The sequence below is a fragment of the Catharus ustulatus genome, chromosome 2 (assembly GCF_009819885.2).
Source record: "Catharus ustulatus isolate bCatUst1 chromosome 2, bCatUst1.pri.v2, whole genome shotgun sequence".
NCBI classification, from domain to species: Eukaryota; Metazoa; Chordata; class Aves; order Passeriformes; family Turdidae; genus Catharus; species Catharus ustulatus.
This window is the reverse complement of record NC_046222.1, coordinates 120072968-120086808: the sequence shown is the minus strand read 5'-3', so window position 1 is coordinate 120086808 and position 13841 is coordinate 120072968. Positions and strand designations below refer to the sequence as shown.

General features: G+C 49.3%; 1 protein-coding gene and 1 long non-coding RNA gene across 2 annotated transcripts in view; one reads left to right on the top strand and one right to left on the bottom strand.

The window, feature by feature from the left end:
* C2CD2 (C2 calcium dependent domain containing 2) overlaps window positions 1–5147 on the bottom strand; it is a 32017-nt gene extending 26870 nt beyond the window's left edge. Inside the window, exons 1-2 of the mRNA XM_033052492.1 lie at window positions 4849–5147; window positions 2859–2957 (exon numbers count right to left, since the gene is read on the bottom strand). Of these exons, the coding sequence (XP_032908383.1) occupies window positions 2859–2957; window positions 4849–5133 (384 nt within the window). The 5' untranslated portion in view covers window positions 5134–5147. The remainder of the gene's footprint in view (window positions 1–2858; window positions 2958–4848) is intronic.
* LOC116992658 lies at window positions 4999–13037 on the top strand. Its single transcript, XR_004417089.1, has 3 exons — window positions 4999–5043; window positions 11476–11622; window positions 12671–13037. It is a non-coding gene; the product is annotated as an uncharacterized LOC116992658 (long non-coding RNA).
* Window positions 13038–13841: the final 804 nt, after the last annotated feature.

Genomic DNA, 13841 nt, shown 5'->3' with positions numbered 1-13841 from the left:
GCTCACACAAAGGACAGCTTACCACTGCAGAGCACCACGGGGAGAGAGACCTTGATGCAACAAGGCACTCACAGCGTGAAGCAGCCACAGGAGAGGGAGACTGGAGCCCAAAACCTCTCAGGAAAGTACTTCCAGAGACTAAAAGAAGCTGCCTCCTTGCATTGTGAGACCTTACCTGTAGGGCTGTGTGACCCTTCAGCCATCAGGTTCAAAAAGATGAATTTAATTGGAGCTGCTGCTGAGAATGGGTGCATAGGAGAGACTTAGGAGCCAGGACAGCATTGTAAAGGGAGATTTAAGGAGCAACTTATGTAGGCAAGCTAAACAAAGGCTGGAAGGAAATATAATCCCTTCATAATACATTTACTGACAACAAGCACCATGGAAGAAGAGTCAACGTATTAAGAAGAAAGGATTATATTAGTACAAAAACTAAAAATCTCCATGGGTCATAATTCCACCTAGGCTTGTAAAAAAGCCCCAGTCATTAAGAAGTAAAGATATGGGATGGCTTTTGAAGCAAAATGGGGAGTTAAAAGACAACAGGAACTGTGCATTACAGTCAGGGTAGTTCACCCCACCAAAAAGAAACAGAAATAAACACATGGCTGTAACTAGGAATGGTCCCAGTTAGGAGTACAGCAGTGACGTCAAGGGAATGGCACTCTGAAGAAATTTTACCCCTTTCCATTTGAGCATGAAGCAGAAAAAGAAGGGAAACTTCTGTCCCAGCCTGCTCCATCCAAACCCTCTGTGCCAAGCCCCCAGTAAGAGAATCCTCGTTTTTGTTGGCTTTTTTTGTTGCTGTTTCTGTTGTGAATTTCAAGTCTTCTGGAAATAGGCTGCACTAAAGGAAAGGCTGGCAGAAAAAGCTAAGACTAAGAATATTTCTAATGTTTACTTTATTAAACCAAAACAACCAATACCACACAATGAAAACAGGCCACTTCATTCTATATATTTAGGCTCTGGCCCAAAATTGGAGTGAAGGCTACACATAAATGGAGGCTTTATCAAGGGGCAGTGTGGTGTAACCTTCAGCCACAGAGCAGCTCTGTTCCTGTCACCACAGCTTGGGCCAAGCTGAGAAGCAGCAGCATTCCTACCATGTCTGCAGCATTGCACTGTGCAGCACACACCAATTTCTGCCAGAACTCTGAGTTGGGGCAAGCTGCAGAGAGAGATTTCCATTTCACATGCAAACATTAAGAGTTTGAAGAGGACTGGGAAAAAAGAAAACACCAAAAAAACCCCAAAAAACCAAACACCCTTGGTATTACCTCAGGAAATATAAGACACAATTACCATATAAGAGAACTCCCAAGCTGTTTAGAGAAAGGTATGCATTTAAAGAAGGAAAAGTAGCTACCAGAGTGCCATTCTAAGGTTATTATATCCTGTAACCCAAATAAGAATTCAGGTTGTACCTTAACTGAAAGGGTAAGAATGATTCAGAGAACTTTTCCCAGCAGCTGTGCACAAGAGTACTGAAATGGATTTTGGCCCAGTGTATGAAATAAAACCAAGTTTTATTCCAATAAATTTTAAAATGTGCTTCTATTGGTCTTAGCTGTTTTGAAACCACATCAGATTTCTGTCTGCAGTGTAATACCTCGATTAAGACATTGGAATGGCTCAACCCAGCCCTGGCCTGTCCCTTCCAGCAACATTTTAGACACTGCACTGCAAGACATCAGTTTTTTGTGCTGTTATTTGCCAGCTTTTATTTGCAGCAGCTCTCCCTCGGGTCCTGGCTTCACACATGACACAGCACATCACTTTCAGACCTAGCAGTGCCCTCTCCTTACAAATTCCCATTGTGGCATCTTCCAGTGGCACAGGGTAACCCTTGTGCCAACCCCTCAGCCCTACCAAGTCCCACTGCTGGGGAAAGGGACCACTGGTACTGAAATAAATTCTTAAAAATGGGAGAAAATAAGTACACAAACAGCTTTACATGTTAATAATCCCCAGCTGCCACCAGTCAGGGTGTGCCTCTAAGTTGTGTATCAGGCAGATAAGCATGCATAGTTTTCAAAGGAATCATAGTAGAGCTGCTTAGCATCTAAATCAGACGAGCAAAGCAAAATAAGAAAGCAAAACTAAAAGGAAAGCATTAAGTTAATTTGAAGCAGGTGCCTAATGTAACCAGTACTTACAGTCACTAGGACAAAAATGCAGGAGTTATCATTGCTAATAAACATATATACATTTTTCCCCTTTTAATGCATTTTACTGTTCCAAGAGCCACACAATTCTGCTTTATTTTAATTTCACAGGCACTGAATCACATCCCAGTATTTGCAGTGGGAGAGGAGGAAAGAAATCTCTTGCTCCTCACTGAATACAGGGTCCAGCAGAGTCAAGACTTCACCCTCAGGACTCTGCACCTGTTCCACTGATCCTTACTCAGCTCCCACTTAGGAAGCAAACCTGTCATCAGCCACACAAACAGCAAGAGGCAGACAGAGATGTTTGCCTGTCCCAGGAGACAAATTTCTTTCTTCTCAATGGAGTTCCCATGCACACCTCAGCAATAGGATGGGGAACCATCATCAGGACTGTGGAGGTGGGGGAGAGGGCTGCTCCATGAGCTCATTGAGGGTGTAGCTATAAACTTGGCATAACCCTGGTTATTGTGCACTTGGTGGAAGCCCTGGAGCACATTCTGCTCACAATGTGCAACAGAAGTGAATCAATGCAGAGTTTGTACAGGCTCTTTAGAGAGGCAGCCTCTTACCTGCTTCAACAAACACAGGTCAAGGGTACAAATCTATTGACAAATAAAGCTTCCACTGACACTAATAAAACATTTCCTGACCCAAAGTACACTGAAAGGCAACAAATCCGAAGTTTACCTTCTCTCCAGCTGACTTTACAACACTGTTAACTTCTTTAACTGCTAGCTCAAGTGGTTCTGCTGGGTCATCTTCCTCAAATGTGAGCAATTGAGAATCCTAAGAAACAAGAAAAAGAAGCATCATTAGGTGATGAACCCATCCGATGAAAACAAGTGATAAAAATGCACTGCCAGTCAAGTCCCTGGAATTGCAAATGCAATGTCAAAACTTCCACGTATTAACTGCATGACACCTCACTACATAATACAGGGTAGTGCCTGAAAACATATACTTAGGACATAACTATGGGCCTAATCATAACTCATCTTTCATGCAGTAGAATATCAAGGTACACAGTGCAGAGCCAAGTCCACGAACAGCAACAGGGTTCAGGGAAACTGCTGTTCTTCAGCAAAGACTTATCAGTGCTGCAGATTGAAAAGTGTGCTTGGCTTGGCCCACTAATACAACTGCAGCAGGCTATGCCAAAACTAAGAAACCCCAAATATCATCTTGCAGAGGCGAGGAAAGAAGCCTTCCCCTGCCCAGCCCTCCTCATCAGTGAAGGCAGACAGTGATGACAGCCACTCAGTCTTCGCACAGACAGCAAGGCGAAGGCAGCCTTTGGGCACTGAGGTCATACCTTCAGAAGCATCAGCACTGCATTCTTCACCTGCTACCCACACGGAGCGCTCAGCCCCGCTTCCCTCATCACCCGAGGCTGTTTTGCACGCAGGAATTTCATTAGCTCGGTGCTGCTGACATTGTTTTGGGAGGCTGACAGCGGGAGCGACGCCACAGCGCAGTGCCAGGCGCTGAACTCCGGGCTCCCTGCTCACCTGGGCAGGGAGGGTGTGTGTGTCCCTGTCCAAGGGGCTGTGCCCTCTGCTCAGGGATGGGAAGCTGACACTTGGATCTGGTTATTTTCAGTCCCCAGCACCTGTGCTCAAGCTGTCTGGACCCCACAAGTGCAGGGCAAACCAACCTTCACCTCTTAGCACAACCCACTCTTTTCTCAACCGCACTGTGCAATTTCAAAGGGCGGACGAAACATTTTCTTTCTGCTGCCCAACTTACAATGATATTTGGGAAGTGTTAATTTTATTCCTTATCTTTCACACACACATGCTGCCCCACTCTTCCTTCTTCCCCAGCCTGCTCCCTGACATGTAAATAAGGAACCTCTTGGTCAAAGACGCACGCAAATTCAGAGACCTGGGGACACGCCACTTCCTAGAGTTTATCCTCAGCATTTTGCACTGACACGACAAGAGTTCAGTCCTCAGGACAAGGAAATCAGCTTGCCACAGCCTCACCTAACCTCCTCACCTCGCCGGGCATGCCATCACACACCAACGCCAGGATGCCACAGCGAGCCTTTCTCAGGAAGGGCAGGTTGGCACGGGAAGGAATGGCACGTTCTGTGCATCATCCCTGACCGGCTCACAGACCAGACCCTGAGCATCCCGTGCACCATGCCGCGGGCTCGGAGCCCAGCAGCCCTCCGAGATCCAGCACACACACAAACGGGCTCAGCAGGGCCCGAAGCTTGGGGAAGCCCAGCTCTGGAATTATTTGCCGAAGGACGGGCCGCAGGCCCAGGCCAGGAAGTTTCCATTGTTTCCTCCTCCCCACGCCCGAACAATGTTATCGGAGGAGCGAACCCCCGCCAGGGGGGTCGGGGCTTTCCTTCCTCCGCATCCCTCCCTGCTCCCCCTCCGTGCCTCCGGCCAGTTCCCCGCTGCGATCCCTGCCAAGCAGCCACCAGACACACACGTGCAAATACACAAACCCACACACGGAAGGTCAGGAACACACACCCGCTACATCCCTGCAGCGAGCCCCGCCAGCCGCTCCTCGCAGCGGGGAGCGCACGGAGCGATGCCCCACGGCCGGGAGCCGCCGGCCCCATCCCGGCGGGCGCGGGGGAGCCACCGCCGGGCATCCCCCTTCCCTTCCCCTCCCTTCCCTCCTGCCGCCCACCCATCACCTCTACCCCGCCACTCACCACCCGCTCCGCCGCCTCGGCTCGGAGCGCCGCCACCCAGGCCCGCCGCCACTGCCGCCTCCAGCTGCCCCGCGACAGCGCCCAGGCCAGCACCGAGCCGCCCTCCTCCAGCAGCTCGTCCCGCTGCACCGCCGGAGCGGCGGCCGCCGGCGCCGGGCGGCCCCTGCGCAGCGCCAGCAGCGCGTACTGCACCAGGTACACGGCCAGCGTGGCCAGCGCCGCCACGAAGAGGGCGACCAGCGCGCCCCAGCGCAGCTCGGCCAGCCCGCCCGGCAGCCACGCCATGGCTGACCATAATGGGGCCGCCACCCCGGAGCCGTGCGAGGCGCGCCCGGCGGGGAGCGGCGGCCGCAGCCCCGCGCAGCGCTCGCTCGACCCGCGGGCGCCGGCGCACGGACCCGACCCGGCTGCCCTGGGACGCGCCGCGCTGCCCCGCCCGCCCGCGGCGCAGTCCCCGCCCCGGGGCGGTGGAGAAGGGGCCCGGCCCCGGCCGCAGGCACGGCCCCGGCGCCGGCTCTGGCTCCTGCCCAGCGCTGCCGGCGCGGGGGTGGTTGGCGGGCGGCGAACGGGGCTGGCGATGTTGTTCTGCCCGCCGAGTCCTGTAGTGGCGGTGATGGGCGCCTGGTGGCCCCGGGGATAGAAAGGGATAGATGGGCTTGGGGTGGGCACCTAGTGCCCCTGGGGGTAAGAGGGGCTTGAGATGAGCGTCTGGGGATGCGACAAGCTCATGATGTGCTCCTGGTACTCTGGAGTAAAGGGATGGAGGGGTTTGGGATGGGCACCTGGTACCCTGGGGTAAAGGGGATGGAGAGGCTCGGGATGGGCACCTGGTACCCTGGGGTAAAGGGGATGGAGAGGCTCGGGATGGGCACCTGGTACCCTGGGGTAAAGGGGATGGTGAAGCTCAGGATGGATGGAGAGCTCGGGATGGACACCTGGTACCATGGAGTAAGGGGATGGAGAGGCTTGGGATGGACACCTGGTACCCTGGGGTAAAGGGGATGGAGAGGCTCGGGATGGGCACCTGGTACCCTGGGGTAAAGGGGATGGAGAGGCTCGGGATGGGCACCTGGTACCCTGTGGGTAAAGGGGATGGAGAGGCTCGGGATGGGCACCTGGTACCCTGGGGTAAAGGGGATGGAGAGGCTCGGGATGGGCACCTGGTACCCTGGGGTAAAGGGGCCCGTAGTGAGCTCCTTGTGCCCCAAAGGCAGAGGAGTTCAGGGGGAGTGCCCGGTACTCCTGGGGGTAGAAGGGCTCGGAGTGGGTGTTCAGTACCTTGGAGGGTAGGGGGACACAGAAGGGACACCCAGTTTCCCAGCTCCCTGCCAAAGACTCTCCCAATATCTTTACCCAATCCAGAACAATCCTTGATTAAGTTATGAAAGCTGATCATGCAATGTCATTGTAAGATCTTGCTCCATTTGGCATTCAGCCGCTTCAGAGCTTTGCCTTAAAGGGCAGGAACATCTTTTCCTTGCTGGAAACTGGAATTCCAGACCATTGCAGTGTGTGCCATGGAGCACAGAGGGGAATTCCAGAGGCTCTCAGGGTGCTGGTTCTACCTTGCCTGCGGAGGGAGCTGTGCAGGTGCAGGTGACAAGGTCCCAAAGCCATGTGGGCTCGCAGAGCAGACAGCAAAGGCTTCTTTGCTGGACATTCTCAAGCGCATTCCCAGCTCAAATGGAGGCAAGAAGGAAAGGGAAGAGAGGAGCAGACAGAATCACAGAATGCTTGTGGCTGGAAGGGACCTGCACAGGTGTAAGAGCCCATGAGGGAGAGATGCCTCTGCCCCAATGAAGGTGCAAAGGACACCATGTGAGGACAACACACATATTTTATTTAACATGGATTTTGTTTAACAAGAATCAGGAGGTAGAGTGATTGAAAGAAATAGGAAAGATGTCTCAGAGAGAGCAGAAGATAACTAGTTGGAACTAGAGGACCTTATGGTCCTTCCCTTCTGTGGTTCTAGAAGATGTCTGGATGTTTATTTTAATTTGATAATATTATTTACTTCTACAACTGTTTCATCTTTTTACTATTATTATTATTTACTATTACTACTACTATTTATTTTTCTTCTTTTTCTTACTATTCTTCTTATTATTATTATTATTACTAGGACTACTGTTTCTCCTTATCTTCTCATAATTCTCGTTCAACTTAGTATTCATAGTCTGTTTCTTGATCTTGTTTACTACTATTATTTCTTCATCTTATTCTTATTCTTATTCTTATTCTTATTCTTATTCTTATTCTTATTCCTATTCTTATTTTTTATTTTTATTTTTATTTTTAGGGGTTTTTGTGAGTGATGAGGTTGTGGTCTTCTTTTCTTGCTGGTATCCTGTTTCTTCAATTCAACCTTCACTGTCTTGGAAGAATCATTTGTGTTGCAGTCCTGCAGTGACGTCCCTGGAGAAACACCTTCCATGTGTGCCAACTCCTTATGGGCACAATCCCAAAGGACCAGCATGTAATCCTTTCAGCATGAGAGAAAATGGCCTTCCATTCCACCAGGGGAGGTTCAGATTAAATATTTGAACAAGTTTTCCCTGACACAGTGGTCAGGCACTGGAAGAAGATGTCCAGGGAGGTTCAGATTAAATATTTGAACAATGGTCAGGCACTGGAAGAAGTTACCCAGGGAGGTGGTGGAATTGCCGTCTCTGGAAATGTTGAAGAGTTGTCCAGATGTGGGGACACGGTTTTGGGGTGACAATGGCCATGTCAGGGTGCTGTGGGAATGTGTGACCGTCAAGGTCTCTTCCCACCTTGATGATTTTCTGGGATTCGCCCCTGAGCCGCCTGGCACCAAGTGTCCCCCATGGCTGCTGCTTTGGGGCCAGCCACACTGGTAACTTTAGGCCTTGGGAAGATTCCCTTGGGAGGATGCCAAGCAGCCTGGAGGGACACGTGCAGGCAAAGGCAGCCCGTGTGACAGCGGGCAGGCTGTGGGCACTAATTGTCCGGCTGTGGCCTCAGGCAGGGCCAGCAGAACAGCGCCCGCAGCGCCCGCAGCGCCCGCCTGGCGCGGGACAGGCGTTCCCTGGGGGGAGCCGGCTGCTCCCTGAGGGCCTGGGCTCCTGGCTGGGAAAAGCACAAAGAGCAGCAGAGCGGGGCAGGCTCCGGGCTCTCTGTCCCTGCCTCTGCTCCTCGCAGGCAGGAGAAGCCGTGCTGCTCTGAGGGGCCCTGGGCTGCCAGGCGGGCAGGCCGAGCCCAGAGCGGCCCTTGGCAGCACGGCTCCGCTGCCCTGTGCTCAGCCCGGGCCTCCTGAGGGACAGGCACTGGGAGCTTGTCTTCTGCAAAACCTCCTGGGCTTTGTTCCCCTTGTTCTTCACTCAGCTCAAAGCAGCTCGGTTTGTCCCACGTCCTTCTCCTGCAGCAAGGCCTTGACCCCACTGCTGTGAGCACTCACGTGTTCCCAACTGTGCTGAGCAAACTCTTGGTCACTGTCACCTTCCCAACCGGACTGCACAGAGGCTCAGCTACCATTGCCTTGGGACAACTCCTGGCCAACACAGTCTTCATCTTCAGAGAGCTCTTGGTCACCAGAGCCCTCCCAGTCATGGTTCTGGGAGCTACCAACTGTTCCTTGGGACAGCCCTTGCTCCTGAATTCCTCCCAGTCGGAAAACTCTTGGTAGCAAAGGGCTTCTCCCTGGGACAGCTCCTGCTCTCCTCATCCCAGCTGGAGAGTTCTCCACAGTTACTGACACCTCCTTGGAGAGCTCTTGCTCAAGAGACTCTTCCCAGTCAGAGAGCTCTGGGTAGCTCCTAACATCTCCCATCATCCAGGTCAGATTCCCACTCTTCCTCCTCAGTCTCTGACACACCCATTGTCCCCACCAAGCTCTCACTCAGGGCCTGGTCTTCTGACCAGCCGGGCAAGGAGCTGGGGATGAGGGCTGTCCCTCAGGGCTCTGCCTTGGCCCCAGGGCTCTGGCATGGCTTCCCCAGTGACACAGACACTGGATCCAGCTCACTCTCAGCACATTTATAGGGGATGGAAGCTGAGCAGGGCAGGGGCAGCACAGAAGGATTGGGCCATGCACAGAGATCTGGACAAGCTTCAAAAGTGGGACCACGAGAACCACAAGGGTCCCACAAGGCCAAGGTCCAGGTGCTGCACCTGGCCCAGGGCAATTCCCGAGTCCCGGATTCATCGAGGTCAGAAGAGCCCTTCAAACCAGCACTGCCTCCCCAGCCACTCCCAGCACTGGAGGGTGTTGGATCCGAGATTACACCAAGTCCCAAGTTACAGTAATATGCATCATAGCTTATAGTTATTCGTATTTATAGTTAATCAATCATAGTTAATTAATTTAATCATAGTTATTTTATAAATTTCATTTTTAAAGCTGCGGACACAAAAATTTACAAAAAAGAAAGGAGTATGTCCAGTCACTGCAATTAAAATAACAAACACAAAAGCAAATGCATTGTAAAAAAGATAAAATCAGTACAAACTTTTCTGAATGATTCTCTGCCTCTGTGCTCCAGAGTCTGTTTTCTACACATGAAAGGAAGAATGGTTCATAAGAGTCTAACATGAGGTTTGAAACTAGTGCTTTGTCAGGTGAGTGTAACACTGTAAAATGTGCTTGGTTTGTCAAAACTACACTTTGGCCAGCGGAGCTTTTTGCAGCATTCCAGGACTCTGTGTGATGCCAGCCTTACCTCCCAGGTGGCTATAACCATGTCTTCATTGAGATTTTACAGCCTCAGCCTGTGGTGGAACCACTGCACACTCCTCACTGACAGCTCTGCTGGCAGAAGCAGACCTGGAAATCTTCATTTCTGAAATGTGATCCCTCAGCATGTTGCTCCTCATGGAAGAGGGGACCACTTTCCCTTTTACATGTAGCATTTCAGCCTTTCTCTCAGAAAAAGGAAACAGGCCTTCTGTCCTGCCTGCTGGCTGTGGCAGGTTTGCCCAGCAGCTGTGGGACCAGGAGAGGCACAAAGCCAAAGCCAGCACACTAGTCCCTCATGTTGTCCTGCCCTCATGTGCACTCTCCATCCTGTTTTCTGTAGCCCCTTTCTAGGTGAGACAGCACGTGTGACACATCCCATCCTGTCTGAGTCAACCTGGAGAGTCTTTGTGGCTGCTGTCTGAGGAGGAGGGTGATGGGTGTGCACAGACCTGGAGCAAGGGCCAGGTGGGATGCCCAGGAGCCTCTTTGGAAGGTGTTCAGCAACCTGGCACCAGGGATGTGTCACCAAGCAAGCTTCCAGGACTTAGAGCTGGTGTGGGGATGAGGAGGCTGGCACACATCTGGCTCTTGATCTGGAATAACCCCCAAACTCGTGTCCTCCAGAGAACATCTTCCTCTTAATGAAGAAGTCTTGCTCCATGCAAAGAAAGCTCAGCTGTGATGACATCATCAGACCTCCACTTCAACTAACTGCTCTTCCTTTCAGTTCATTTGCAAAATCAGGAGACACCTGATCTATCCAAACAATCTCTGTAGAAGAAAAAGTGATGTGTACACCATGACCTCATAGCAGAAAAGCTGCAATTCATTTAAGGTCATTTAGTTCTTCTTTGCCCAAATGCCTGTAATCTCTTAATTGCTTAAGAAGACACATTGCCAGGAGCTGAATGTTTCATTAGATTGGAAATTAGCTTTGGTATTAAAATGCAGGTCTGGTCCTAAAAATGTCTTGAAGAAACAACCATGCCCTATGAATGTAATTGTTGACAAATTGGCTCAGTTTCAGAGCAGATGGGTCACAATGTTTTGTTTTGACCAATCATAATTTTGAGTTATGTATTTAGATATAAAGCAAAGCTGCAGAGCCATGTTTCAATTCTATTTGAATTGACCCAACTTGGTTCACCCTGGATACTTGTACTCACATTTGAAGCCCTTCATGCACCAATAATACAGCCTGTCATGGGGTCATGGTTTAACCCAAAACCAGAAAATAAGAAAAAACCAGCAACAGACAAATAATGGCACCATGGTGTTTGTATTAACCATAGTCCACCTGTATACCCCTCACTAATTTTATAAGTGTCATTATTAAAACATAATAATTTTGCTTTTCCCTGTAGGATCGCACTTTTCCCTTTTTCCAAACCTGGCTTCTAACTGAAAGACAGCAGGTTAAGATTAGAATTTAGGAAGAAATTCTTCCATCTGGGGGTGGCCAGGCCCTGGCACAGGGCTCTCAGAGCAGCTGTGGCTGCCCCTGGATCCCTGGAATGTTCAGTTCCAGGTTGGACACTGGGGCTGGAGCAGCCTGGGACAGTGGGAGGTGTCCCTGCCCATGGCAGGGGTGGAACTGGATGGTTTTTAAGATCCCTTCCAACCCAAACCATTCTGGGATTCCATATCTGTAATTAATCTACTCCAAGTGCTCACAATTTTGCAAAAGGGACAAAGGCTAACAACAGACATTTTGCTTGGAATGCATCTGGCACTGCAATGGAAAAAAAAGGAAAATTATTTTTGGGACTATTATTTTTTCTATGATGATGACTCTTCAAAAATATATTGACCAAAACTTCAGTGAAATACCCTGAGTTTTTAGAAACGAAAACACTCCAAGCTGCCTTTTTTTTTTTTTTTTTTCCCTTTATTTTCCCTGCTGGATCTGGCTCTTTTCTCTCCACCAGAGAGCGCCAGGATCCCCAGAGATGCTGATGCTGATTCCCAGGGATGCGCGCTTCTCCCGGCAGCACAAACCCCTTGGACAAATGCTTGGGGACACTCAGACCAGCTGGCTTTGGGAATGTGGGACATCAGAAAGAAGAAAAGACTTGGTAAGTAGCAAAAGCAGCAGCACTTCAGGGAATTTTGTAGGAAACCAACAGGCTTTGAAAAATGCCTTCCTCCAGAGGAACAGAGAAAATGCTCCAGTTCAGCTGGACAGATAAGAAAATCCTCGGACCTGTGCATGTATTACGGAGAGAGGGCTTCACCTTCAGTGTGATGCTTTCGAGTGTGGCTTTTGAGGTGGCTGTGATGGTGCAGTCTTTGGTTTCTGTCTCCTCCTTGATGCCTGTACACAGCATTAAAGGCACACGATAGATTATAATAATCTCTATAAAACAGATTCTACGTGATTCTCACTCTCTTAAGCCTTGTAGTAAATACTTGGTAAAATACACCCAATTTCAAATCTCATTTTAGTATGTGTGAATCTCCTCCAGACTTAGAATTTAGTATTTTTACAAGTTTTTTTCCTCATGTTTTTAAAAAAAATGCACTTACATGCCTTTACAGACCTCTGTCAAATTTCTCCCCAAACAAATAACCTGAATGTGAGCTAACAAGGCAAAATTTTCTTCTTGTGGCATTTGGCTACTCAGATGATTGATGAGTAAAGAAGCAGCAGCAGCAAATATTGCACAGCTGTAGTTGTCACACCTGGGGAAGCCCACAGGATGTGCAGTCTTTAAAGTCTGTTCCAAGAGCACCAAAACTTCCCCTGGTGCAAGACTGTAGGGGAAATATTATTAAATATCTTTAGGGTTGTGGAGTTTTTCCCCCCATAAACTGTTTCACAGACTTTATAGCATAAATTAATGGATGATAAGAGTAATGGATGCAGTTTCTGTCAGCCAAAAAGGGTTAGAGGTGTCACACCCCAGGAACACCTCATTCATTAGGGAAGAAAGGAGTAAGTGGGAACCAAAAAGAGCCATATTAATCACAAATGACACCTTAAAATAGAGGCTGTTTTTTTTTCCTTGCTGTTCTTTTTGGCAGGGTCACAGCATGCTCTCTTCTATATCTTACATTCTCCTGCTGTTATCATTGTACTTTCTCTGACTTCTTCTTCTGGCCCCTTGCCCTTTGTTCCTTCAGCCACCTGCCTGCAGAGCCTGCAAACCCCAGCATGGTCTCTTCCTTCCAGCAGAAGCATCCCTGGATGTCAGTAATCCCAGCAGGTTTTTAACACCAGTGGACTTCACTGGGGAGATGCACGTGCCTGGGTGAGAGCCTGAGCCCTCAACTATCAGCTCAAGCTGATGACTACAACCACGACACTGCAGAGCTGAATCCATCCCAGATCCTGGACTGACAAGACATTAATAAATTGTTAAGGGTTTATCAAAACTGCAGAGGTAATTTAAAGCAAATTCTTTGTCAGCAGAAACTGACTTTCAATGTACTCTTTCAACATATGCAAAATGAAAGTGAAATAAAAGTTGTGTGTGTTGCTTCATTGCAATCAACACCTTGAAAATTTTTATTGCCAGAGTATTTCAGGGCTGGAAACTAAAATATTAACCCTGTTGCTCTAATAGTAAGGATGCTCCTGTGTTTGTATTTTGAATGATAGATGGAAATACCCTATGAATGGAGAAGTACATATTGCTGGATTTGTTTGCAGCCCAACTGTCTTAGAAGTGGACAGCTGGAATTAGAACAAAAATAACCACAAAACCAGGTGCAATGCTCATGGCATTATCAGTAACTTTTAATAATTTTGATTTGTTTCTTGAGTTTTATGTCAAACACAGGCTTTAATCTGTGAACCTTTCTAGCAGAGAGTCTGGGCTGAAACAGTGATGGAGAGATGTGTGTCAATATTAACTGGATGCAGGAAGAGCTGGAGGAGTTTCTATCTGAAAGGAGAAAGAGCAAGCCAAATCTTTGGGGATTTAAGACTTGAATGGGTTAGAGAGCAGCTCTCCACCCTCTCTTTGCCTTTTCCACAGCTCCCCTAACCTGTGAGGGGCAGGGATACCCCACAGAGGGACAGCCCATGAGCCCTTTGTCCCTGTTTTCAAGGAGAGGCCCAAATCCTCCTGAGCTCTGAGTGCCCTTTTAACCCCTGATCCAACCATTTGTTCCACCTGAGCCATTGCCCTGCTCCCTCTGAGAGGTCAGTGCACACACACAGTGACAAGTGATGGGGTAAAATGTCCAGGTGAGTGCTCAGCACACTCTCTGTGCAAATCTTATCCTTCCCACTAGATAATGTGGTGTCCCACTGATACCATTCCTCGACACCCAGGCAGGGATTTGCATG